The sequence below is a fragment of the Mesoplodon densirostris genome, chromosome 10 (assembly GCF_025265405.1).
Source record: "Mesoplodon densirostris isolate mMesDen1 chromosome 10, mMesDen1 primary haplotype, whole genome shotgun sequence".
In the NCBI taxonomy this organism is placed as follows: domain Eukaryota; kingdom Metazoa; phylum Chordata; class Mammalia; order Artiodactyla; family Ziphiidae; genus Mesoplodon; species Mesoplodon densirostris.
Genome location: NC_082670.1, coordinates 106,203,882 through 106,229,624, shown reverse-complemented (window position 1 = coordinate 106,229,624; position 25,743 = coordinate 106,203,882). Strand labels below are relative to the sequence as shown.

The 25,743-nt window shown below is 52.3% G+C and overlaps 1 protein-coding gene across 1 annotated transcript in view; it reads left to right on the top strand.

The window, feature by feature from the left end:
* Positions 1 to 25,743, top strand: part of FGD5 (FYVE, RhoGEF and PH domain containing 5) — a 115,821-nt gene that overhangs the window by 81,602 nt on the left and 8,476 nt on the right. Inside the window, exons 6-18 of the mRNA XM_060110327.1 lie at positions 2,711 to 2,871; positions 3,142 to 3,298; positions 3,911 to 3,998; positions 5,659 to 5,709; positions 6,522 to 6,580; positions 13,635 to 13,706; positions 15,242 to 15,310; positions 19,034 to 19,117; positions 20,843 to 20,922; positions 23,158 to 23,257; positions 23,574 to 23,711; positions 24,741 to 24,870; positions 25,595 to 25,725. Coding sequence (XP_059966310.1) covers positions 2,711 to 2,871; positions 3,142 to 3,298; positions 3,911 to 3,998; positions 5,659 to 5,709; positions 6,522 to 6,580; positions 13,635 to 13,706; positions 15,242 to 15,310; positions 19,034 to 19,117; positions 20,843 to 20,922; positions 23,158 to 23,257; positions 23,574 to 23,711; positions 24,741 to 24,870; positions 25,595 to 25,725 — 1,320 coding nt within the window. The remainder of the gene's footprint in view (positions 1 to 2,710; positions 2,872 to 3,141; positions 3,299 to 3,910; positions 3,999 to 5,658; positions 5,710 to 6,521; positions 6,581 to 13,634; positions 13,707 to 15,241; positions 15,311 to 19,033; positions 19,118 to 20,842; positions 20,923 to 23,157; positions 23,258 to 23,573; positions 23,712 to 24,740; positions 24,871 to 25,594; positions 25,726 to 25,743) is intronic.

Genomic DNA, 25,743 nt, shown 5'->3' with positions numbered 1-25,743 from the left:
CTCTCCCTCTCCACCCCCTTCTGTGTGCTGTGGTCTGCGTATCAGGGTGACCCTATTCGGGTCTTGGCTCCCCCGTGACTCACTCTCCTTTTCTGGTAAATAAGGGCGCTGCAGTGCATCCATCAGCAAGTATTATAAAACACCTCTGTGTCGCATGCTTTGCCTCCTTTTCTGGTAAATAAGGGCGCTGCAGTGCATCCATCAGCAAGTATTATAAAACACCTCTGTGTCGCATGCTTTGCTGGATTTCAGAAGCATGGGAGGAAACCAACAGATGTGTCCCCGCTCTGAAGACGTCATATCTAAAATTGAACCATTGCTGCCGTAGGAATAGCGCTTTATAGTTTACAAAGCAGTTTCAAACATCAGGATGAGCCTCTCAGGAGCCTCACTTTGTATATACTTGGTGGTACTGTTATCCCCATTTTCCAGGTGAGGAAACTGAGGCTCAGATAGGTTGACAGCTTGCCCGTGATCACTTCTGGGGTAGCTGGGCTGGAACCTGGCACTGAGCTGATAAGGGGGTGTGTTAAAGTCCTCTGTCCACCAGCTGCGAGGCAGGAGGGGTTATCAGCCTCATCAAGCACGTTTTTCTCTCTTTCTGTGGGATGCCATGGCTGAGAAGACCCTGCAGGGCTGGAGACTGGGTCCTAGTGAACACAGAGACTCCGAAGGGAGGAGTGGGTGGGCCCTCTCCTCCCGTGGTCCCTCCCATGCCAGGTCATGGTCAACAGAGAAACCTCCCCTCCAGGTTCAGGATGACCCCAAGTGTCCCAGAGCCAGCTGTGGGCAGAAATAAGAATTCAGTAGCACCACCTGCTGGCTGCCGTCCCCACCTAGCTGCCCTCTCACTGTCATTCATACTTTCTCCATCCTCCTAAACTTGCTTTCAGGAAAGGCTCTGGTAGCTCAGGTACAATGCGATTCGGTTTCTAATTATGGCTCAAGCGTGTGGCCTCCACTTAAGGACACACATTCTCTCCACCCAGTTTCCGACCTGAGTGATGGGGCTGGTGAGGGCTGGCCTTAGGCAGGACCAACTCATCCCCCCTCCTTGGGACTGCAAGCCAGGGCGGCCCCCCTCCCCGTGCCCCCACTGCCATTCCCGGATGCAGGACGGGGTGAGGTGTTGAGGAAGTGGGGACCTTTGCAATCTCCGCATCTGCGGCCCTTCCTGGAGCACAGTGGCCTCTTTACAGATGTTCCGGGGCAGCCAGAGAGTCTCCCCCTCCCGTTCTCTGTCTCGCTCTCTCCATCAGCACCCCTCCCTCTGCTCTCTTGGCTCTCTTCGTTCCCTCTCCTCCTTTGCCTCCGTCTGCCCCATCCACCTCCCTGCCTCTCAGGCACTTTCCCTTTTCAGATCTCTATGTAAAGAAACTTTTCTAACAGTAAAAACTGTTCAGCAATGGGACTAACTGGCTTGCCCGTAATGAGTTCCCCAGCAGGGAGGCAGTTGAACGAGGCAGAGTGGTCGTCCTTCCTGAATGTTGACAAGGTGACTTCACCTTCTGGGTTTGGGCTGGACCATGGCTGCTGATGCTGAGATTCACCTGATGTGCATTGCTCCAGGATTCAAGGTGGTTTCAGGATAGTCCATGTATTTAAAACCGTAGTGCTGGGCCTCATGTAAGAACATGTGTATTTGAAGATCAGACATTTTTGTTGTGAGAAAGAAGTCGTACATTCTTTATAATCTTAATGTTTATTAAATTTGCTTTAATTTTTAAAAAATATTTATTTGGTTGCACTGGGTCTTAGTTGTGGCAGGCAGGCTCCTTAACTGCAGCTCTTAGGCTCCTTAGTTGCGGCTCACCAGCTCCTTAGTTGTAACATGTGACATCCTGAGTTGTGGCAGGTGGGCTTCTTAGTTGCAGCTCGCAGCCTCCTTAGTTGCAGCACATGGGCTCCTTAGTCGTGGCATGCAAAGTCTTAATTGCGGCATGCATGTGGGATCTAGTTCCCTGACCAGGGATCGAACCCAGGCCCCCTGCATTGGGAACGCAGAGTCTTATCCACTGCGCCACCAGGGAACTCCCTAAATTTACTTTAATTGTTAAAGTACGTAATCATGATACAGAAATTTTAGAAAACAGAGGCAAGAAGGGAAAATAATTATTCCTAATTCCATACCCCTGACACTGTAACTGTTTACATTTCATTCCCTTTCAGCTTTTTCCTTCATTCATTTTTTACACAGCTGTGTTAGGGTGGGAAGACAGCTTTGTACCCCTTCCTGATTTCTTAGCACTACACGTGAATGTTTTTACATAGTCATCAGCTTCACCATTTTTACACCAGGGAGCAGATGCCTATAGTTTCTTTAGACTTTGTTTTGAAAGAACAGCCCATGAACCTCTTCAAAGATGGATAATTGTAAAGCAAGAGCTGTATGTTTCTTCAGAGAAGGAATTACCCAACTTCTTACCCATCTTGTAAAAGAAGAGTGTGCCCCCAAGTTCCCACAAGGAAGGGGAGGACGGAGCACGCTTTAAACCTGCTCCATACTGGGAGCTGTGGGGCGCTCCTTGGGCATCAGTTACCTGTGATCACCAGGTGCGTGTTGTCACCCCCATTTCACAGGGTCTGAGACACTGGTGTGAGGTCCCGTGCCGTCAGTATGTACCCAGGGCTCCAAAGCCACGGAGGAGCTGCCTGGGGGACTGTGCTCAGTCCAGTCGACTCATGAGTAACAGGCCTCTCGGGGTTTCAGGATTTCCATGGAGCTGTCATGGGGGCCTTGGATGAGATGGACCAAGAGGGCAAGGACACGTTGGCCAGGGAGGAGCTGCGACATGGCCTGAGTGAGCTCCCACCCATCCGCGACCTTCACCAGGGGATCCTGGAGGAGCTGGAGGAGAGGCTGTCACACTGGTGAGTGGCCCCGGACCCCCATCCCCACCTCATTGCCATGGGGAATGCAGGAGGTGGGGTAAAAACCCCACCATGTGAAATGGTGTCTCCATTTGACTGGTAGGGAAGCTGAGACACAGAGGGGTTAGGTCATTCACCCAAAGTAAAACAACCGTGGGAGAGTCGACCTGGGATCCCCACCGGGGATGCAATGCCAGCCTTCACCGTCCAACACCGTGTGGTCACAAGGCTGAGTTCTTGCTGTCCTGTCCGCCCCCTCCTTGGCTGCAGGGAGAGCCAGCAGAAGGTGGCTGATGTCTTCCTGGCCCGGGAGCAGGAGTTTGAGCACCATGCCGCTCACATCCAGCAGTTTGATAGGTACCTGAGTCTGCTGGGTGAGAACTGCCTCCATGCCCCCCGGCTAGCAGCTGCCGTCCGAGAATTTGAGGTGGGTCATCGGTAGTCCAAGAACCCGCTCTAAGGATGTGGGGGTGGGCATGGAAGGGCTTAATGCAAATCAGTGGGGCTTCCTAGTGGGGCAGACAGGCAGACCTGGGGGTAGGGAGGAGAGGGTGACCCAGCAGGAGGGAAAACCCAGAACATCCCCTATTGGGCCATCGATGACAACTTCATGAGCACCAGCCATGGGGAGAGTTTTAGTAGCTGTTTCTCTGTCCAGGAGAGAAGCACAAAGCAAGCTGGGGCCCTAAGCCACTGGAGTGACCAACAAATGACCACCAACTGGGGATCCAGTTACTGGGCAGCAAAATCAGGGACTTTTTTCTACCACTAACATTAGATGCAAAGCAGGGTCTGGGAGCGACGTATAACTGAATGTAGCACAGTCTGTGAGCCTGAAAGAATGAACTGTCAGAGTGGGGCCGTGCTAATCTGGGAGGATACCTTGGAGGAAGGGAACCTGTTTTTGGAGATGCTCAGCCTGGCCAGGAGAAGGCATGGAGGGAACATGTGTGGATAGGCTCATGTGGGATGCCGCAAGCCCGGAGACCTCAGGCAGGGGTCTCTGATGGAGTTTTGTTCTCCTGTCTCTTGGGAGCAGCAGAGTCAGCAAGGAGGTGGCCAGAACGTGAAGCACCGGCTGCTGAGGGTGGTTCAGCGCCTGTTCCAGTACCAAGTGCTCCTCACAGGTGGGCCCCACAGGAGGTCAAGGTGTACCGAGCTGGTGTGGGGAGGGGAAGCACCTGCAGAGGGGTTGGGGAGGCCTGGCAAGGTATGCGATGAGACCTCCCCTCCCACTGTAGCAGGAAGGGGTGGGAGGGAGGATGCCGTCACCCCCTGCGTAGGTGCCAGGCCCAGCCACCACCTTCCCTCTGGCTGAGCTTTGGACCCCCTGCTGCCACGTGGAAACTTGCCTGAGTGGCCACTTGCTACGTCTCCCTTAAGCCTCTCCCGTCCTAACACACAGGAACTCACACCTTCCCCTGGGCTGCATTTCCTCCCTGGCTCAGTGGGTCTCATTTCCCTAAAGCTGTCTTATCACCAAAGCCCTCTTGAATCAGCGGATGTTTTCCCCCTTGGACCTGCTGGCCCTCTCTGTGGCTTTGCCGCTGACCACTTCCTGCTTCTCGAAGCCCTTTCCTCCCGGGGCTTCTGTGGTATACTCTCTCCCTGCCTCCCTCTGACGCCTCTGACCGCTCCCTCTCCATCTCTGCTGGCCACTCTCCATGGCCCCGTAAATGTTAGTGATTCTTGGGGCTCTGCCCCAGGTCCTCATTTCTTCCTTCTGTACAAACTTCCCCCAGGAATGTCATCCCCTCCCCTACCTCTGCTTCCCAGAAACACCCTTACCTCTGTCCTGAGCAACTGCCTTCTAAATGGACAGAGACCCCTGGCTCAGGAGCTGGTGCTCTGGTGGGGAAGATGGAAGTACACACATAGAGATAGGCATGTAACTCCAGGGACCAACCAGGCTGTAAGAAAAGACATTAGGGCCAGGAGATGGAGGATTTATTCATCTAATTCAACCAGTATTTATTAATCACCTACTATGTACCAGGCTCTGTGCTAGATGCTGGAAAGGTAGAAGTGAATTAAACAGTCAAACTCTGTGACTCTATGGAGCTTATACTCGAACAAACAAATAAGGAAATAAAAGTATAATATGTCCATGATAAGAGCTTTACAGAAAAATAAAGCAGATTAAGGACATTCAGGGGAACAGGGATGCTGTATTAGATCCATCCCTCAGGGAAGACTTGTCTGAGGAGGTAACATTGAACAGAGATATCAGTGAAGTGAGGACATGAGCGATATGAAGATCTGGAAGAAGAGAGTACCAGGTGGAGGAAATAGTAAGTGCAAAGGCCCTGGGGTCTGAGCAAGCTTGGCATGTTCAAGAAGTAGCAAGAATGCCTACATTGCCCCACTAAACGAGAGGCATGGAGAGGTAGCTGGAGCAAGACCAGCCCGTGTCAAGCCTTACAGGTGTTAATGTGTTAAGGGTCTGACACATCCCACTCTACCATGTTGGTGGTCACATCTGTCTCCCCCAGCCGACTGTGTGCTTCTTTGGCATAGCACAGTGCCAGGCACACAGCAGGTGCTGAATAAATATTTGTGGAATGAGTGAATGAATGACTAGCGGTGGTGGGCGTGATGCTGGTAGTGATTCTGGGGGCCCAGTTTTATGCCAGTGTGTTCTTGTGATGGGCTAACAAAAGAGAGAGTGGGCACCTCATTCTTCTGGAAGTCTCATTCCGTCTCTGGAGACAGAGGGGCTCCTGTTATGGACACGAGGGGCTGGCCTCACCAGGGCAAACTGACTCCTGGCTCTTGTTCTGTCTGCAGACTATTTAAATAACCTTTGCCCGGACTCGGCTGAGTACGATAACACGCAGGGTAAGTCCGGTGTGAACCCAGAGGAAGGGGATACATTCCTGTTTTGGTCCCTTTCCCCAACTCTGGACTCTACCCCAGATCCCAGGCACACAACACAGCCCCCTCCCACCAGCTGGGTATGCGGGGGACGTGAGGCCTCCGGGGCTGCCAGGTGACTCCCCTTCATCTCAACCATGGGGACTCCCTGGGATGGGCTGACGTCCAGTCAGAGGAGGAGAAGGAGGTGACCAGAATTCAGTGACAGGAGGTAGTGCCAGGTCTAAAAATCTCACCCAGACTCCCTGTTTCCTCCCAGTTCTGTGTGGCTCTCCCTGCATACGACCTGCTGGGGCAGTCCCTATTTTTTTTTTTTTTTTTCTTTTTGCGGTATGCGGGCCTCTCACTGTTGTGGCCTCTCCCGTTGCGGAGCACAGGCTCCGGATGCGCAGGCCCAGCGGCCATGGCTCACGGGCCCAGCCGCTCCGCGGCACATGGGATCCTCCCAGACCGGGGCACGAACCCGTATCCCCTGCATCGGCAGGCGGACTCTTAACCACTGCGCCACCAGGGAGGCCCTGGCAGTCCCTATTTTAACATTTTCTAGTTACAGCCAAGGAAACTAAGGCACGGGGTGGTCACGTGACTGTCAAGGTCACTTAGGCAGTAGTGGCCAAGCTGGGATTGGGCCAGTGACCTGACGCGGCCCTGGGAAGAATTGGTGCCACCCATACACAAGGCCCTGCCGGGGCACCTGCGTGGGGAGAGGCGAGGAGGCGGCAGCTAGCCCGGCCCGCCCCAGGATGCCCAGCGCTCAGCTCTGCTTCTTTCTGTAGGTGCGCTGACCCTCATCTCCAAGGTCACAGACCGCGCCAGTGACAGCATGGAGCAAGGGGTAAGTCCAGCCCTAGGCAGCTTCCGTTGGCTTCAGGTTCCAGGAGCCCCTCCACCCTGCACAGGTCTGCCTTGTGATACCCCACTTCTTGGTGAGGGGTGCAGGCAACCATTTATCTCATGGGATCTTGCAACGAGCCACGGGTTCTGGCCCTGACATTTGCTGTGTGACCTCAGGTACTGTGTGTCCCTCTCTGGGTCTCCAGTTCACCATTTATTTGAATAGTGAGGGAGGCTGCAGACTTGCACAAACCTGATAAGTAGTGCCCAGACTGTGGTCTGAGAACATTTGCGTTAGCACCTGGAGTGGTCTGTAAACTACAGATTCCTAGGCACGTCTTAGGTCTTCCCAGTTGGAACTTCTGGGATAGGGTCCAGAGATAGGCATTTTTAACAAGAACCCCAAGTAAATGGCCCACAAAAGTTTGAGAGCCGTTCATCCACGAGAACATGTGAGCTCTAAGCGCACGCCTGGCTCTGACAGTGTATAACTCTGCATTTGGGAGATACTGATCATATGCTTACTGCGTTTCTGTCCAGGATGGCCAGTTTTATCCCACCTCCCAACTCCTTTCCAGTGGTTACCACAGTTACTTGTGTCCACATATTTTCTGCTCTTCAAAGCAGTAAATATGCTAGAGCTGTGTGTTAAGAATGATTCTGAGGCCGAGTCCTAGACCAGTGGGAAAGAGTTCAGTGATTGGTTAGTGATGTCTTCCACAGGGAGAGGTGGGAGTGATGGTGGTATGTATGCCAAGCTGTTGCTCAGCTTTGCTGTGGCAGGTATGCAGAGCATCCATATAATGAGTCATCAGCAGATAGAAATAGGGGAAAGGAAATAACGTCTCTTGGACCCCTGCTGCATGTCAGGTCTTGTATTGGGGTCTGGAGATGCAGAGCTAAGACGTGAATCCCAGCCCTTGAGGAAATCACAGCTTAGTGGAGCAGTAAATACGTGGACATGAAGAACCATGATAAACATCGTGAGGGAGAGAGAGAAAGTGCTACAAGGTTCAGAGAAGGGAGTCATCTCTCCAGCAGGGAGATCACTGAGAAGCAATGATACAGGAGGAGCCCACACAGGGAGGACTGCGCGTGTGCCATGAAGGCAGAGGGAGCAAGGGTGGTCCAGGAAGAGGGCCTGGCCTGGGCACAGGCATGGAGATGGGAAAGTGCCGGACATGTCAGAGTTCAGAGGGTCACCCAGCGTGGTTGGAAGATGGGAACAGTGTAGGTGCGGTCGGAAAAGAGTCTGAGGGGAGAAGTCAAGGTGGCTGGTGGAGGCATATGCAAGTGTGGAGGCTGAAGACAGCTGGGTGCAAAATCCAGTGGGTCAGACACGCTGTTGTCATCAGGACCCTCCGGTGTCCGTGAGCTCCCTGCTCTTTGTCATTTTGGCATTTTGTACATACAGTGAGATTTCCCTCACTGTAGCCAAAAAACAGAGGTGCTTTGGAGTCGGCGCCCTGTCATGACGTAGCAGCAGATGGGCTGGGCTGCCTACACTTCCCTTTAGGAGAGGGATATGCCTCTGCTTCCAAAAGGAAAAACTGGGTCAGGAAGGGCTGTGTCTTCCCTCCTGTGGCGAGCTCCTGCACATGGCCCCTGCCTGGAGGAGGAACTGGAGTAGCCCACGGCCAAACGCCCTCCTGGCTTTCTCCAAGGGCCAGGCTTGATGCTACGCCAAGATGCAGGCTGGCCGTTGTCTCTCCAGCTGCCTGCGGACACTGAACCAGGCCTGCTCTGGACTAGTGGCCTCCACCTCACGCCTGCTGGGATCAGGCTAGGACCCTGCCTGAGCCATGGACGGGCAGGTCCAGATAACCCAACCCCGATGCAGACTCAGTGGCTGTGAGTGTTCCTGAAAGATGGACTGGGGCTCTGCCTCTCCCTCCCCCCGGTCCCCCTCCAGCTCAGGCCTCATCACCTCCCAGCTCTGCCATTCCATTCTCCATCTGGCAGCCAGAGTGATCCTATTAAAATATGTTTGATGGTGCCAGAACTCCTTTTTGCAAAGTCTTCCATGCATCTAGATGGCCTTCAGTAGAATCTGGAAAGTACTTATTGTTTGTGAGGACCAGCGAAGGCTACTTGGAGGAGGGCAGCGTTCGTTTGGGATTTATGCTCACATCAAACCATTACCACAGTTCCTCACACAGGTCATAGCTGGAGGTATGGTTTCCAGGAAAAGCCAGATCCCACCACCCCACCAATCCAAAATGGGACCCACATGCCATCAAACACACAGTCTGAAACACCACCATCCCCACCTCTCCCCAGCCCCTGGCTACCACCATTCTGCTTTCTGAATAGAGCTTTTTCAGGAACAATTTTAAATGTATAGAAAACATTGAGAAGATTATACAGAAAGTTCGCATGCATGCCACAGTTTCCCCTGTTACGAACATCTTATATTAGCATGGTACATTTGTTACAGTAAAGAACCAATATTGATGTAGCATTATTAACTAAAGACCATAGTTCATTCAGATTTGCTTAATTTTTGCCTAATGTTTTCTCCAGGTTCTCATCCAGGATATCGCATCACTTTTATTTTTATTTTTCTTGTTTGTTTTGGTTTTGGGTTTTTTTTCACACACACACACACACACACACACACACACACTGTATTTTATTTTTATAAGACATAAATAAACTGACACCAAGCATTATAAATGGATGACCACAACAAAAACAACGATTGCAATTACTAAACACGAAACACACTCATACTATGTCATAATATTGATATTCTGTCCAGTAATCCTCCACTGTAACAGCTCCTTTACTTTGCAGTGGAAATTGATTTGTATATTTTTTGCCTCTGAGTCCTTGTGGGACTTTTTTTTTTATTCAAACAGAAAGTCACAAAAATTATAATCATCCTCGTCAGTTCACTCAGTCCCATGTAATTAATTTTTTTTTCATCTTGATCTTTTGTTAGCACTTTTATGAGTTCACCAGTTTTCCATTAGAGTTCTGAAAATGCTTATTCATTCAGTTCAGCAGTATAGTCAGTTACCAGAAACCTGTACTTGTCAGAGTCTTTTCCATGAATTCCTTGAAGATGAAACCCTTTTATAGGAACATTTTTGCAAAAGCATCAGAGTATACCCAGAACTGTCTGTAAATGACAAAAGACTTAAAAATGACCACGGTTAAAGATTTGATGAAAGTTCATAATAATGCAATTGACAAGGAAATTTAGTTATTTCTGAGATATACATTTTTAAGTAATAACTAGAATTATGACTTATAACATTATACCAGCACATATAAGATTTTAAAATATTTATCGCATCACTTTTAGATGTCATGTTTCCTTAGGCTCCTTTGACTGTGACAGTTTCTCAGGCTTTCTTTGTTTTTGATAACTTTGACAGTTTTGAAGAATACCTATCAGTTATAGTGTAGGATGCCCTCTGTTGGGATTTGTCTGATGTTTTTCTCATGATGAGACTAGGTTTGTAGTTTAGGCGGAAGAAGATCACAGAAAGTACTACTCTCATCATATCATATGAAGGGTACATACTGGCAACCTGTTGTATGACTGTTGATGTTGACCGTGATCACCTGGCCAAGGTTGTGTTTGTCGGATTTCTCCATGTAAAGTTCCACCCCCACCTGCCCTGTCCGTACTCTTTGGAGGAAAGTCACTATGCACAGCCCACATTTAAGGAATGAGGAATTATGCTCCCTCTCCTTGAGAGCAGAGTATCTACCTAAATTACCTGGAATTCTTCTGCAAGGGAGATTTGTCTCTTCTCTCTCATTTATTAATGTATTCACCAATTCTAAATAAATTATTTATATCAGTAAGAATTCACGTATATTTATTTTATGTTTGAGTTCTAATCCCATCTACTTTATTTTATTTCTCAAATTGTTCCATCTTTGGCCATTGAGAACCTGGCCAGTTGGTTCCTGTGCCTCTTTCACATACCCCCATTGATGTGGGTTTGGGTGGGGATTTTTATTTTGTTTATTTATTTTTTGAGCACTTCCTTACTTTCTGGCACTACAAGATGCTCCAGGTTCATGTTGTATATTTTCTGCCCCAGTCCTAGAATCAGCTATTTCTCCAGGGAGGCTTGGTTCCTTTAATTGGTTAATGGTATTAGAAACCAAGATCTGGGCACCAGGTTTGCTCATTGCTATTGGGGTATCATATCTTCTAGATTCTCTTAGCTATAGAGCAAAGTAATAAATGTGTATATACCAACCTGTGTATATACTCATATCTATAACTATTTCTATATATAACCACCTGTATTAAGCTAGATATGAGTTCTTACTGATGTCTTCAACTCTAATTCTTACCAAACGGATCATTCCAGCCTCCTTCCCTGGCTTATCTGTAAATTTCCACTCCAACAGGGAGAAACCTGGCTCCTGCCATCCAACATCCATTTATTTAATTGATCAGTTTACCTTCCTTCTTGAAAAATATTTTTCCTGGGTATAGGAATCTGGATTGACCAGTATTTTCTTTCAGTACTTTAAAGATGCCATGCCACTGTCTTATGGCCCGCCTAGTTTCTGATGAAAAATCTGCTGCAATGTTCATATTTATCCTCATTATGTAATGTGTCCCTTTTTTACTAGTTGCCTTCAAGATCTTCTCTTTACATTTGACTTTTAGAAGTTTGACTATGATATCTAAGTATGTGTGTTTTGGAGGGGTGTGTTCTTAAACGTCCTGGACCTGTGGTTTGTTGTTGTTCATTAATTTTGGAAAATTCTCTTGGATGCCCTGTTCTTCCTCCCCACCCCCACACTCTATTTTCTCTTTGTGTTTCAGTTTGGTGAATCTCAAGTTACTTATCTCCAAGTTCATTCATTCATTCCTCAGCTGTGTTCAGTTTGCTGTTAAGCCTGTCAAAGGAAGTCTTCATTTCTGATACCACATTTCTTATTTTTCACATTTCCATCTGTTCATGCATGCTGTCTACCTTTTCCACTAGCTCCTTTAACATATTAATCGTGGTTATTCTAATGTCCCTGTCTGATGGCTCCAACTTCTGTGTCACCTCACATTCTGGTTTTCTTGAATGCTTTATCTCTTGAAAATGAGCTGGGGTTTGTTCTTGTTTTTTGTGTTTCCCATAATGTTTAATCAAATACCAGATATTATGTGTAGAAGAACTGTAGAGACTGGGGGAAATAGTGTCTACCTCCAGAAGTGGACATGCTTCTTTTTTACTCATGCCATTCATGTCGAGGGTGGGAGTTGCATCAATCCAGTCAGTAGTTGAGCTGGGTTTAGGTTTTGTTGTCACCATCCTCGCCTTCAGAGCCCCACAGACGTCATGCTCCTCCAGAAGGGGGCTGCCGTTACCTGATGCTGTTTGTTGGGCCTGAGGTGCTGGCGAGTTTTTCTCATGTTCCTGCTCCATCTTTGGAGATCTCTTTGTTCTTGCCCCTTCCCCTTCTCAGGGGTAGACCGCTGTTTCCTCTTACTCAGTGCTAGGCTCGTAGGTCACAGCTCTCCTGGACAAGCCTCAGTCTTAAGTAGGGCCTGTGAGCCAGGCTCTCTCAGCATTCCTGCCCCTCCTCTGCATGGTGGCAGAACTCTGCTGTGAGTCTGTGGCGGGTCTTTGACAGGTTTCTGCTTTGTGTTGGTGCACAATCCTGGGCCTGAGAGGTTACCCACCTCTTCTTGGAACAGATAGCTTTTGCTTCTGCCCTTTCCCCAGAAGCAGTGGGTGGCTCTTTGCCTGGGCTCTGGGAGTGGGAGGGTTGCCCCACCTCCCCCAGTGGCTGAAGGGTTTTGTACCAGAGAGGGGCCTGTGGAAATGGGCAGGGTTTTATTCCAGCCCCCAGTGGTAGCCTGCTTGCCTTCACCACCAAGAGGGGGTTCTCTCTGGCCCCAGTCTTCCTTGTAAGTACCTGGCAGAAACTACTGGAAAAGAGCTTGCAAGTGACTGCAGATGCCCCTTGTGGCTGGGGCTTCCTGTTAGCCTGAACTGTCCCACCAGCCCACACCTGACCTTTAAGAACCTATTAACATTTTAGCTGCTTTCTTCTCATCTTTTTTATGCCGACCACCTCCTCCCCATGTGTTGCCAAAGGCAGAATAGCTCATTCCTCTTGTGTTTCCATGGTGGGGCTGTGGTCTGTCTTTGGGACTCAGTTCACCCAGTGGCCTTGGGACCCCACCTCTCCCATAGACATAAGAAGAGTTATGCTTTTGCAGACAATATGGCTTTTTCTCCCTGTTAGGTTGGGGGCATGGTTTCCTTGCAGCTCCTACATGATAAGCAGAAGTGGAACAACTTATATACATTTTTAATGGGTAGGATTTTATGCCCTAAACTGGGGACAGTGTCAAGGCCTGAAATTCAAGACGTTTTCTCTACACACAATTTTCACCTCGTTCATTGACTTTAGAAACAACCCTGCAAAAGGTTAAGGGGCATGTGCCCCGTGGGTTAGGTGCTTGTCATTTCTAATTTTACGGGATGCTGTGCATAGGCCCGGGGGCATGTCACCTTTCGTATTGTGGATTCCCAGTGAGGGACCGACAGGGAGCTAGCTCCCAGCACACTTGTTTTTCTTGAGGGAGCACGGAGCATTTCCTCCACCGGTGCTACGGTTTTTTGGTTATTCTCTCTCAGGCCCTGCTCGCCCCCCGCCCCCGCAAAGGGCGCAAGCCCACAGAGCCAGTCCGGCCTTGGACATCTGTCACCTCTGGGTTATTGAGGTCCGGGTGCTCCAGGCGTTACGGGGGACACAGGCTAGAGTAGGAGCAGAGGCCGGGAGACAAATGGGTATCGGACGGCACAGCGAGGCCATGTGACCATCTCCATGGCATGCAGAAAGATGGCAGTGTCAGACCCCAGGCCCAGAGAGACAAGCCTGCTGGTAGGCAGTCCGCACAGGTGGCATCCTGCAGACCCAGGCTCAACTCCCGGTCCTGCCACCGACAGGAGGTCAGATTGGGAGCAAGTCCCTTCTGGGCTGCATTTCCTCCTTTGAAGTGGAAACAATGCCACTCCTTACAGAGGAGATGAGGCGTCCTGACCATCTCCCCCTCGCCCTGCTCCCGCCCGCAGGAAAACCTACAGAAGCTGGTCCACATTGAGCACAGCGTTCGGGGCCAAGGGGACCTCCTCCAGCCAGGAAGGGTGAGTGCCACCACCGCTGCCAAGGGCAAGGGCAAGGGCAAGGGGCAGCCCGGCAGGCAGGCGAGGCCTTGATAAGCCCCATTGTTCAGCTGGGCTGGCCCCAGGCAGGCCTGGCTGCAGGTGCCGTTCACCCAGGAGGGTGTGGGGAGGGCAAGGGCTCTGCTGGGCTCCCCAGGTCCCCCAGCTGCCTCCCCTGGGGTTTTCTGCTTTCAGGGCCTTTAAAGAAACAGTGCCATTTGGGTTCCGTGTCCCTCTGAGAAAAAGAGACACCAGTATTCTTAGTTTAGTCCAGTTGCTGGGAAATCAGGGAAAACATCTCTCAGGAACCCCAACAAAGCATTTTAAAAGTAACATTTTGGGGGATTTCCCTGGTGGCGCAGTGGTTAAGAATCCGCCTGCCAATGCAGGGGACACAGGTTCAAGCCCGGGTCTGGGAAGATGCCACGTGCCACGGAGCAACTAAGCCCGTGCGCCACAACCACTGAGCCTGTGCTCTAGAGCCCGCAAGCCACAACTACTGAGCCTGCATGCTGCAACTACTGAAGCCCGCGCACCTAGAGCCCATGCTCTGCAACAACAGAAGCCACCGCAGTGAGAAGCCCTTGCACCACAACAAAGAGTAGCCCCCGCTCGCCGCAACTAGAGAAAGCCCGCGCACAGCAGCGAAGACCCAGTGCAGACAAAAATAAATAAATAAATTTAGAAATCACATTTTTTAAGAGACAAATTTACCCACTTTTAAGCTTCCAAATGGAAAACATAAAACTCAGCTCAAGGGCTTCCCTGGTGGTGCAGTGGTTGAGAGTCCGCCTACTGATGCAGGGGGCACGGGTTCGTTCCCCGGTCCGGGAAGATCCCACATGCCGCGGAACGGCTAGGCCCCTGAGCCATGGCCGCTGAGCCTGCGCGTCCGGAGCCTGTGCTCCACAACGGGAGAGGCCACAAGAGTGAGAGGCCTGCGTACCACAAAAAAAAAAAAAAAAAAAAAAAAAAAAAACTCAGCTCAAGAATAGTCAAAAATGTGTTTATTACCTATTCCAGTCCATGAAGGACAAGGAACAAAGGAATGAGAGATTGCACTTAGGTGTAGAATCACACCTAATGTTTTGGCCCGAGTCATCAGTTTAGTGAATATTTATTAAACATCTATTTGTATCGTCCAGAATTGAGGGGGCTGTAGCAACTGTTCACAGGTCTTCAGCTGTTTTAGCAAACTTTCAAAGGCTCTGTTCCAATTGGACCCCTTGTGGTAGCGAACCAGCAAGCGAGTCATTGTTTGGACCACTCTGTGGCCAGACGGTGTCTGGGGTTGGTGTAATTCAAGGTGGATGCTCCTGAAAGGCCAGGTGCCTGTCCCCAGAGCTGCTCCACCAAACACGGAGTACGTCTCCTAAGCTGGGAATTCCCCCCCAGGTTGCTCTCTGGTACTCTGAGAGGCACCGTAATTTGTTTCCCACTAAAGGGCCTCCCCGACCCTTCTCCAGGACATAGTGGGGTGTCAGCCTGACCACGGAGGTCTGCTTCTCTCCCCACAGGAGTTTCTGAAGGAAGGGACACTGATGAAAGTAACAGGGAAAAACAGACGCCCCCGACACCTGTTTCTGGTAAGTACCTGGCCCCCATCCAGGCCCCAGGAGTGTCAAGTTCTGTAAGGTGTTCTGGGGCAGTACTCAAGGACGGCTGGAAGCAAAGGGGAGACTAGACCAGAGCCTAATCCTTAGGGGGCGGATCATTCTGAATAGCCGAGCTTTCCAGAAAGCTGAGGGCTTTACAACCCATCCCTAATGTATTACTTGAACGATTTTGAGGGGGATTTTGCCAAAATTTAATTACCCAGGTGTCCATCCTAAAACCAAGACGTTCTTAAACCGGGAATAGCTGTTCAACTGCCTTATCTAACAAGAGAGAAAACTGAGATCCAGAAAGGAGGGTTGACTTGGCCGGATCTCCCCGCAGGTCGGTGGCAGGTCCAGAAGGGAACCAGGGTTGTGACCCAAGCCCAGCCCTTTCTCCACTGTGCACAGGATGGGATATACGTAACATTTTTGACGATTGACCGCCACAGTCTGGGACACCAGGGAACGTCCAGGTCACTGAGCTACAGGCAGCCCTTTGCCCCAGTCCTGAGACCCGGCTCCCTCCGCCCTGCGAGTTGTTTTGCCTTTTAAGTTCTTCTCTCTGCTGGATGTAATTTTTCTCTCTGCTCCTTCGCTGTTAGCTGTCATCTCTTGTTGCTGTCAGTTGTGGCTGCCCTAACAGCCTCCTTACACTTTGTTACAATCGTGTGCAGAGTAAAAGGAGAGAGGCTCTGAGTCAGTGTGTAGGAACAGGCCGACAAAGAAAGGGCATTGGAGGAACGGGAATAGCATAAGCAAACGTAGAGGCGGGAGGAGCGTGGTGTGTCTGGAGGACCTCTGTGAGTCTTGTGGAGTCATTGGCTGCAGGTGGGCTCTTCCACTCACGAGCTGGGTCTACACCAGGCCTCAGATAGACCCTCTGCCACTTGGGGACTGAATTCCAGAGAGGGCTCATGGTCCTGAGCAGGGGAATCCTGAGCCTAACCGAAGCGGCACGTCTGCGGCTGCCCATCAGGGTTTGGGGAGCCTCTGTGGCACGTGTCCCGAGGCCCCAGCCCGACCTCAGTGGGTCACTCCACTCCTCACAGAGCACGAGGGGCGTCGAGCTTAGAGGCTCTTCTCCCTCTGTTCCCTCCTCACAGCCACCTGTCACCTCCCGTGAGAACCCCTCCCTCTGGCTGGCTGGTGCTGCAGTGCAAGGCAGGCAGCGTGGTCCTGGACCACTCATAGAGCCCTGGGTGCTCGTGGCATTGCCATGGCAGCAGGGGCTCAAGGGGCAGCCGCAGGAAGGCTGGAACTGCTGTGGTAGTGACACAGGCGGGTTCCCCAGGGTGGGCGGGGTGTGGCTACCACCAACACACTACCCTGCACACACTTGGAGGCACCCTCATTTACTCGTGACCCTGGCTCTGCCACTGATGAGCTTTGTGATCCTGGGAGGTTGTCTAGCCAGTCTGTGCCTCGGTTTCTCCCTCTGTGAAATGGGGATGATAATAACAGCACCTGCCTGAGGGAATTGCTGGGGGATGAACTGAGATCATTCTGGGCACTTAGCCCAGCACCTGGTCTGCCCGGGAGTGCATGTGGAATGGCCAGTAGTTCTTGTCACTGTTAGAAGAACAGAGCCAGAAGGGGCTTTGAAGGTTCCTCTGACCCAGGGGTCGGCCTACTGCCTGTTTTGTTCAGAAAGGTCTATTGGAACGTGGCCTCACGCATTCTTTTATGATTGTCGGTGGCTGCTTTTAGGCTGTAGTAACTGAGTTGAGCAGTTGCGACAGAGACCATCTGGCCCACAAAAACTGAAATATTTACTATCCGGCCTTTTACGAAAAAAATTGCCAACCCTTGTCTATTCCAACTATGTTTAGACAGTGAGGCCCAGAGAGAGGAAGGGTTTGCCTGAGGTCACACAGCAGCTCAGTGCCCAGGTCGGTTCTCCCGTACCACCCTGGCCAGAAGTGCCAGGAGAGCTGGTGGCAGGAAAACTCACCCATTCTGTCCCCTCAGCAGACTCTGTCTGCAGGGAGAGGAGTGTAAATCCTGAGTTCTTGCTCCATTTCAGACCCCGAGATGCCTTGTCCTGTTCTATCCTCAGGACACCCCTAGTCTGCCTTGGCTCCCACGCATAGGGGCTCACTGGGGGCCACTGTCAATGTTTGTAGTGATGTGGGGGTGGGGATGTCCTCCGCTTGGCAGGTGAGGAGGCTGAGGCTCAGAGAGGGCAACGGCTTGTCCATAGTCACAGAGCTGCTGCAGAGCAGGGTCAGGACTGACGGCCCACAGCCCCACCCAGAGCGTGACGTCGGCTCTTCAAGCTGTAAACTTTTAGCCAAACAGAAACACTCTCTCCGGAGGAGAAGTGACTTTCCTTATGTTTCTTCATCTCTGCCCTGCTTTGGGGCAGGAAGCTTCAGTTGTTCATTCAACAAATATTAATTGAGCACCTACTGCGTTGCTGGAGGTACGGCAGTGAATAGAATACACCAGCTCCCTGTCCCCAAGGAGCTTCCCCCTTCCCTCCCTTCCTTCCTTCACTTTGCTTGGTAGAGGCTTAATTAATTAATTAATTAATTTTTAATATTTTATTTATTTATTTTTATTTTTGGCTGTGTTGGGTCTTAGTTGCGACACGTGGGATCTTTGTTGCAGCATTCGTGATCTTCCGTTGCAGCGTGTGGGCTTCTCTCTAGTTGTGCAGGCTTCTCTCTAGTTGAGGCGCGTGGGCTCAGTAGTTGTGGCATGCGGGCTTAGTTGCCCCACGGCATGTGGGATCTTAGTTCCCCGAACGGGTTGAACCTGTGTCTCCTGCATTGGAAGGTGGATTCTTTACCACTGGACCACCAGGGAAGTCCCTGAGGCTTAATTTATATAGAGTTAAATGCATCAATTTTAAATGTACGTGTTAGTATGTGTTGACAATTGTATATCATCATGTGACCACCACCTGGGTCAAGGTACAGAACATATCCAGCTCCCAGAAAGTTCCCCTGTGCCCCTTGTCAGGCACCTTCCCCCACCCCCACCCCAGGCAACCACTGGCCTTGTTTCCATCAGTATAGGTTAGTTTTGCCTGCTCTGGAGCTTCATATAAATGTTATGAAGCAGCGTGTACTCCAGAGTCTGGCTTCTTTCCCTGGCATGTGTTGGAGGTTGAGCCCTGTCAACAGGCATGTATCTGTCTGCTCTGTGGTTACTGTGTGGCTGTGAGGTGTGAATGAACCACAGTTTCTGTGTCTAGTCACCTGTTGATGGACGTTTGGGTTGTTTTCCTTTGGGACTGTTATGAATAAGACTCTAGGAACATTCCCATACCTGCCTTTTTTTTTTTTTTTTTTTTGCGGTACGTGGGCCTCTCACTGCTGCGGCCTCTCCCGTTACGGGGCACAGGCTCCGGACGCGCAGGCTCAGCGGCCATGGCTCACGGGCCCAGCTGCTCCACGGCATGCGGGATCCTCCCGGACCAGGGCACGAACCCGTGTCCCCTGCATCGGCAGGCGGACCCCCAGCCACTGCGCCACCAGGGAAGCCCCCCATACCTGACTTTTTGTGGGCATCTGCATTTGTTCCTCCTGGGTGTTTATGTCAGAGTGGAATTGCGGGGAAGGGTGTCCCGTTTCAGCCCAGAGTGGTTTTGCTCTCCTGTGTGGGTCACGGGGAATGCAAGATGCCTCTGCTCAGTGATGCTCCAGGCCACACCCAGCACAGCCTTCTGGGGCCAAGACATGTCTGATGGGGTTCCCCTCTCCCCAGATGAGTGATGTGCTCCTGTACACGTATCCCCAGAAGGATGGGAAGTACCGGCTGAAGAACGCATTGGCGGTGGCCAGCATGAAGGTAGATACCTGGGGTGGGTGCCCTGGGGTGGGCGGGGGGACCCCAGGGGAGGCAGAGACACAGCCCTGCTTGTGGAGCTCACAGACGAGCTGAGGTGAGGGAGTCTGGGTTGTGAGTTACAGCAGGATTCTGTTGTAGGTAGTCTAGGGAGAGTGAGGGTGAGGGAGGCCTCCTGGGCGGGGGAGCCGAGTCCCTTAGAGTGGATAATATTTGGACAAATAGGGAAGGGAGAGAAGGAGGGGGTCCTGGGAGGAGGGAAATGCATAAGGAAAGGCTTGGAGGGAGGAAACAAGCAGGTGTTTTTTTTTCAACTGTGGTAAAATATGCATAATATAAACGAACCGTTTTTAAGTGTACATTTGACAGCATCGGGTACATTCACGTTCTTGTACTGACACTGCCACCATCCAGCCCAGAAATCTTTTCATCTTGCCAGTGTGAAGCTCTGTCCCCATTAAACACTAATTCCCCATCCCCCCTCCCCTAGGCGCTGGGAGCCACCATTCTACTCTCTTGTCTCTATGAATTTAGCTACTCTAGGGACCTCATATAAGTGGAATCGTATGCGATATTTGTCCTTTTGTGACTGGCTTACTTCACTGAGCATGATGTCCTCAAGGCTCATCCATGTGGTAGCAAGTGTCAGAATCGCCTTCCTTTTTAAGGTTGAATAATACTCCATCGTATGTGTAGACCACACTTTGTGTACCCATCATCCATCCATGGACACTTGGGTTGCCTACACCTTTTGGCTGCTGTGAATAATGTACATGGGAGTGCAAATACCTATTCAAGTGGCAGATGTTTCTTAAATGTGAGAGAGATGCCAGCCCAGCTGGACATTCTCATGGGTGAGCTTGGAGAGAAGGGAAGGTGACACAGCTGTGGCCTCACTTGCTGTAACTTGGGTCCCAAATACGGGGCTGGTTGGGAGCTGATGGGGATTCTCAATGAGCAGGAAGTTTTGGTTTTTTTTTTGCGGTACGCGGGCCTCTCCCTGTTGTGGCCTCTCCCGTTGTGGAGCACAGGCTCCGGACGCGCAGGCCTAGCGGCCATGGCTCACGGGCCCAGCCGCTCCACGGCATGTGGGATCTTCCCGGACCGGGGCACGAACCCGTGTCCCCTGCATCAGCAGGCGTACTCTCAACCACTGTGCCACCAGGGAAGCCCCAGCAGGAAGTTTTAGGAAGTTAATTCCAGCCCAGCGTGGGGACAGGGTCAGAGAGGGGAGCCCTCAAGTGGGGGAACTGGGTGCGGGCTGTCATTTGGGAGGGTGGAGGGACGGGAGGGAAAGAGCTGTAGGAGCCCTGCAGGGGCTTTCCTGCTCCTGAGGCTCCTAACCTGGCGAAGGGGAAGGGAAGCACCTGTTTAGCTGGGAGGCGGCTTCCCTTTTTGAACCAAAGCTTCTGCTCAGGAGTCTGTGACAGAGGCCGTGAGGGAGGGTGGCCACTGGACAGGTACTTGTCCAGGACGATGGGTTCTAAGAGGGCTGCTCGTAGCCTTCCTGGGTGTGGGCTGGTGGCCACAGAGTTGGAGTCGGCAGCCGAGCCCTCACCGCACGCGTGCGCGCACACACACACAAACACACACACACACACAAACACACACCCCCCATCTTCCACGTAAGAAGGGTTTGCCCTTTACAGTGAGGAAACTCAGGCTCAGAGTGGGGCAGTGGCAGGACCCCTCCCACCCCCATCCTGAGGGGCCGCTGTTGGTTTCCAGGTCAGCCGCCCTGTGATGGAGAAAGTGCCCTATGCCCTGAAGATCGAGACTTCCGAGTCCTGCCTGACCCTGTCTGCAAGGTAGGAGGAGGGGAGAGGGGGGGCGGTCTGGGGCAGAAGGGGCAGGGTTTTGCTGGCGCGAACATGTGGAATAACAGGTGCTGGAAGCGGTGTCATTTTTATTTCGGTATCCTTTTGGGTAAAGGACTTTTGTCTTTTCATTATTTCTTGTTCTTTTTTGGATCACAGACCTCTTGGAGAATCTGGTAAAACTATGGCTTCTCTCCCCAGAAAAAAAATGAGCATACACATAAAACTTTACATAGAATCTCAGGGGTTTCCAGAGCCCGTTGCTTAAATATAAAAATATCTCATCGTTGTAAAACCCTAAGGATTATCGGGTCTTTGCAGCAGTAAGAAAAGTTACAGTCAGTGAAAAGTGCATAGTGCACCTTAGTTCACAAAATGGTCTGCGTTTAGCCTTCCAGGTCTGGAGAGTGAGAGAAAAATAAGGAGTGAGCATTCATCATTTTACCTTCCCTGTTTGGGAGTAAGGCCTTTCTATCAGAGATGGCCGTTTTCTTTCAGGCCCTCGAGCTCTGCCCCGGGGACCCCTCCTCGCTGGCTTCTGGCAGAGAAAGGGCTCCCTCCTCCCTCTTTCAGGGCAACGCCAGGTCAAGCCGGGGTGCGGAGGGGGCGCTCAGAAACCAGGGAGCGGGGGATCCTGCCAGGGGCCTTTCTGGGCACAGTAGGGGTACAGAGTTCCCCAGGTTGGGGTGTCTTCCCTCCCAGCCAGCGTGTGACCCGGGCGGCATCAGGTCCCTTTGTGGGCGTGGTTCTGGGTGTGGGATGGGACTTCCGGCCTGACGCACACACTCTCTCATAGATGCGCTTTCCCGTCCTCAGTGCCCAGTCCTGTGCTGAGGATACAAACTGTCTAAGCCTTGATTTGCTCAGAAGAGCCCACTTTACGGGTTGGAAAGTTATGACCTAGCAGAGCATAACTGCTGTAATAGTAGTGATGACAAAGGTGACATGCCCTGGGCACCTGCCAGGTGTCAGGCGCCTCCTCGGATCCTCAGCACCACCCCTGGAGGTGGGGCCTGCAGCTCCTCCCATGTGCAGGGAGTTGAGGCCTAGAGAGGGGTTCCACATCCATGTGAGGCAGAACTGGTGTTCAAACGCAGGACTGTGTGAGCCAGAGCACTTCTCCACTCCTATCTACTGCCTGAGGGGGTGGAAATAGCCTTGGAAATTCTAAGGAGTGACCCCTCCATCTGGGGAAGTGAGGGAAGGCTTCCTGGAGGAGGTGATGCCTGGGTGGGTTTCCATGGCCTCTCCTCTCCTTATCTCTAGGTAAAATCAGGGGCATGAGGAGGCCCAGGGTATGGTTTCCTTTTGCCCAGCCGTGAAGTGAGGAGAGTGACAGGCCACGCTCAGCCCTTCAGGTGGGGCTGCCCATCTCTCCTAGGCAGAGGCACTGCCCTTTGGCCAGTGGCCTCAAGGAGCCACTGTCACTGTCAGGCCGGTCACCTTCCTGCTAGCCCCAGATACTTCACGCTGAAGCTTCCAGGGGGCTCGTGCATCTCCTTCTAGGGATGTGGCGTCTGGCTGCCCACCGCCCTCCCTCCCAGGCCAAACTGGTCCCTTCTTCTGGTTTGAGTCCGTACACTTCGTATGGGGTGGGAACGACATCTAGGGGGCTCTGTGAGAATTTCCACCCTGAAGCTGCTCTGGGGCGGCTCAGGCCAGGTGTGGCTCTCACCACTCAGGAGACCCTGCCGGGCTCGGAGCGGGGATGGGAAGTCTTCGTTTTGGATGAGTGAGTGGGAAGTTGTGTGGGAAACTGAGGAGGAAGATGGAGAGAGTGGGACGGTGGCCGTTGCCAGCATTTATCCACCCACCCTCCCAGTGGTACCCGGCCCTCAGCCCCCTGCCAGCCTGCCCTCCTAAAGTGTGGGACCCCTTGCTTTTGCACGGTGCTGTTGTCCTCGACAGAGTCCTCCACACCACACGTGTCATTTGGTCCCTACAACAGCCCTGGGAGTTAGAGGAGCAGTGTTGGATGTTCCGTTGTTACAGGCAGAGCCCGAAGACAAGTAACGTTTGGGGCCGCCTGCTCGGAAGCAGAGGTGCCGCGGTGCAAGCCTTGGCCCGTCTGGCGGGTGGCTGGGCTGGCCAGTGGGGTTTCAGGCATGGGGGAGAGAGGCTCTGGCGTGGGGGAGGGGGCGGGGGCCCCCAGGACGTGTTCCATCCCCAGAGGGCGGAAGGCAGAGCCCTTGTGCACCCCTCGCTCACTCCAGCTCGTGCCCGCAGCTCCTGTGCAGAGAGGGACGAGTGGCACAGCTGTCTGAGCAGAGCCCTCCCTGAGGATTACAAGGCCCAGGCCCTGGCTGCCTTCCAGCACAGCGTGGAGGTGAGCGGGCTTTCTGGGGCATCCGTCTCACAGACCTGGGTTTCCCTGGGGCCCTTGCACACCCACGAGGCTGCGCATCTCCTTCCTTCAGGACCCTGGGTCCTCCCCGTGCCCGGCTCAGGGTGATCACTGTGCAGCCCAGAGCCTGGCACCCACGGCTCTGTTTGTAACCGAGGTCAGCTCCCTGGGGGTTGCAGGGGAGCCTGTAGAAGTGGAGTCCCCCCCGCCCACACACGTGCACACCCCGTATGGGGTAGGGGGCTACCCATCCAGTTGGTCTCCTGACCCCACTGCTTGCCGAATTCCGCTGTTCCAGATACGGGAGAGGCTGGGGGTCAGCCTGGGGGAGAGGCCCCCGACCCTAGTGCCTGTCACACACGTGATGATGTGCATGAACTGCGGCTGTGACTTCTCTCTCACCCTGAGGCGCCACCACTGCCATGCCTGCGGAAAGGTGAGTCCCCGTCAGGGGGCTGTGGGCGTGGCGGCGGCGGCAGGTGGGGACCGGGGGGCGTCCAGCAGCTGCTGCGTGTCGGGCCCAGAGTGGGGCATGTTCACACCAACCCTGTGAAGTTAATTCCCCTTTTACTGATACCCTCCCGCCAGGACTCCAGACCCCAGGCCCATCCCACTACACCAGCAAGCTCTCAAAAGGAAGTCGTAGCGGATGTGGTGGTTATCCTGGGATGAAAAGCATCCTGTCACGGTTAAGGGCCCGGGCTCATCAGAAAAACAGATCAGCTTACAGCATGGTGATGATAGTTAGCAAAAGTGTAGTGTATATTTGAAAGTTGCTAAGAGAGTAGATCTTAAAAAGTTCTCATGGCAAGAAAAGAAAATTGTAACTGTAAGTGGTAGATGGATGCTAACTGGCCATTGTGCTGATCATTTCATCATGCAGTCTCCCTTGATATCCACAGGGGATTGGTTCTAGGATCCTAGGATCCCTGTGGCTACCAAAATCCGAGGATGCTCAAGCCCCTTATGTAAAATGGTGTAGTAGTTGCATGTAACCTACACACATCCTCCCATATACTTTAAGTCATCTCTAGATCGCTTATAATGCCTAATATAATGTAAATGCTATGTGAATAGTTATAAATACAGCATGAATTCCGTGTAAACAGTGGCCAGCACACGGCAAATTAACATTTTGCTTTTGAAACTTTCTGGAATATTTCTAATATTTTTGATCCACAGTTGGTTGAATCCATGGATATGGAACCCACAGACATGGAGGGCCCACTGTATATATGTATATTGAATCATTACATTGTACACCTGAAACTAAAATAATGTTATGTATCGCTTATATCTCAATTTTTAGAAAAGAAAAACAGATAAGCACCTGCACAGAAACATAATTACTGTGCTCAGAGCACGGGGCCCTGGAGGAGGTGGGAGCGAGCGGGTGGGGGGCGCAGTCGCGTCGCTGTGCGCGTGCTGGGAGGGTGAGACCCTCTGACACGCATCACCCCACCAGATCGTCTGCCGGAACTGCTCAAGGAACAAGTACCCTCTGAAGTACCTCAAGGACCGCATGGCCAAGGTGTGTGACGGCTGCTACGGGGAGCTGAAGAAGAGGGGCGGGGACATCCCAGGCCTGATGAGAGGTACCGGGGACCACCCTCCCTTTCTTCCCCACGTGGCTTCTCCCAACCACCTTCCTGGGGAGGCTCTGAACAAAAGCAGCCCTCAAGGAGGAAACCATTTCCCCAAACGTTGGTTTTGTAGAAAGTGCATAGGTGCACCCAGAGGAAGGGTTCCACGGACAGCTAAATTTGGGAAACGCTGGGTCCACGCGTCTGTGGCGAGGACGGCTGGCCGGCGCTCACGTCTGCTCTGCGTAGCGGCCCTCTCTGCAGGCCTGTGTTCTGTGGGGCCTTTTTTCAATAAGGATGACAAGATGGAGAGCAGAGGCATCATGGTCGCGGCGGGGCTGAGGGTCCTCCAGTAAAGGAGCCCGAGGCAGCTGAGCTGGCCTGTGAGAGCCCGCGCGTAGGGGACAGGCTTCGGCAGAGCAGGGCCAGCTGGAAGGAAAGCAGGTGGATCCTGGGCCTAAAACCAGACTCCCCCTCCCCCACCCCCCGGGGCCACCTGAGGCCATTGGAGAGGACAGCCCAGCCTCATAGAGACTCGGAGAAGAGGGGCTAGCCAGCACTCAGGGAAGGCCTGTTAGCAGAGGGGGCTGTGCCCGTCTTTCTGGTCACACTGAACCGCCCCAGTGAGTCTGGGTCCCATCTCGGGAGGGACGGGGGCTCAGATTTTACAGACACGTGGCTTCCGTGCCCATCCGCGTGGACTCTCACCTCCCTTCCGCCGCTTGTCTTGCTGCAGGGCGGCCCGTGAGCATGAGCTTCCCCCTGTCCTCCACCCGCTTCTCGAGTAGCGCCTTCTCGTCCGTCTTCCAGAGCATCAACCCCTCAGCCTTCAAGAAGCAGAAGAAAGTCCCTTCGGCACTGACAGAGGTAAGGCAGGTGGGGCTA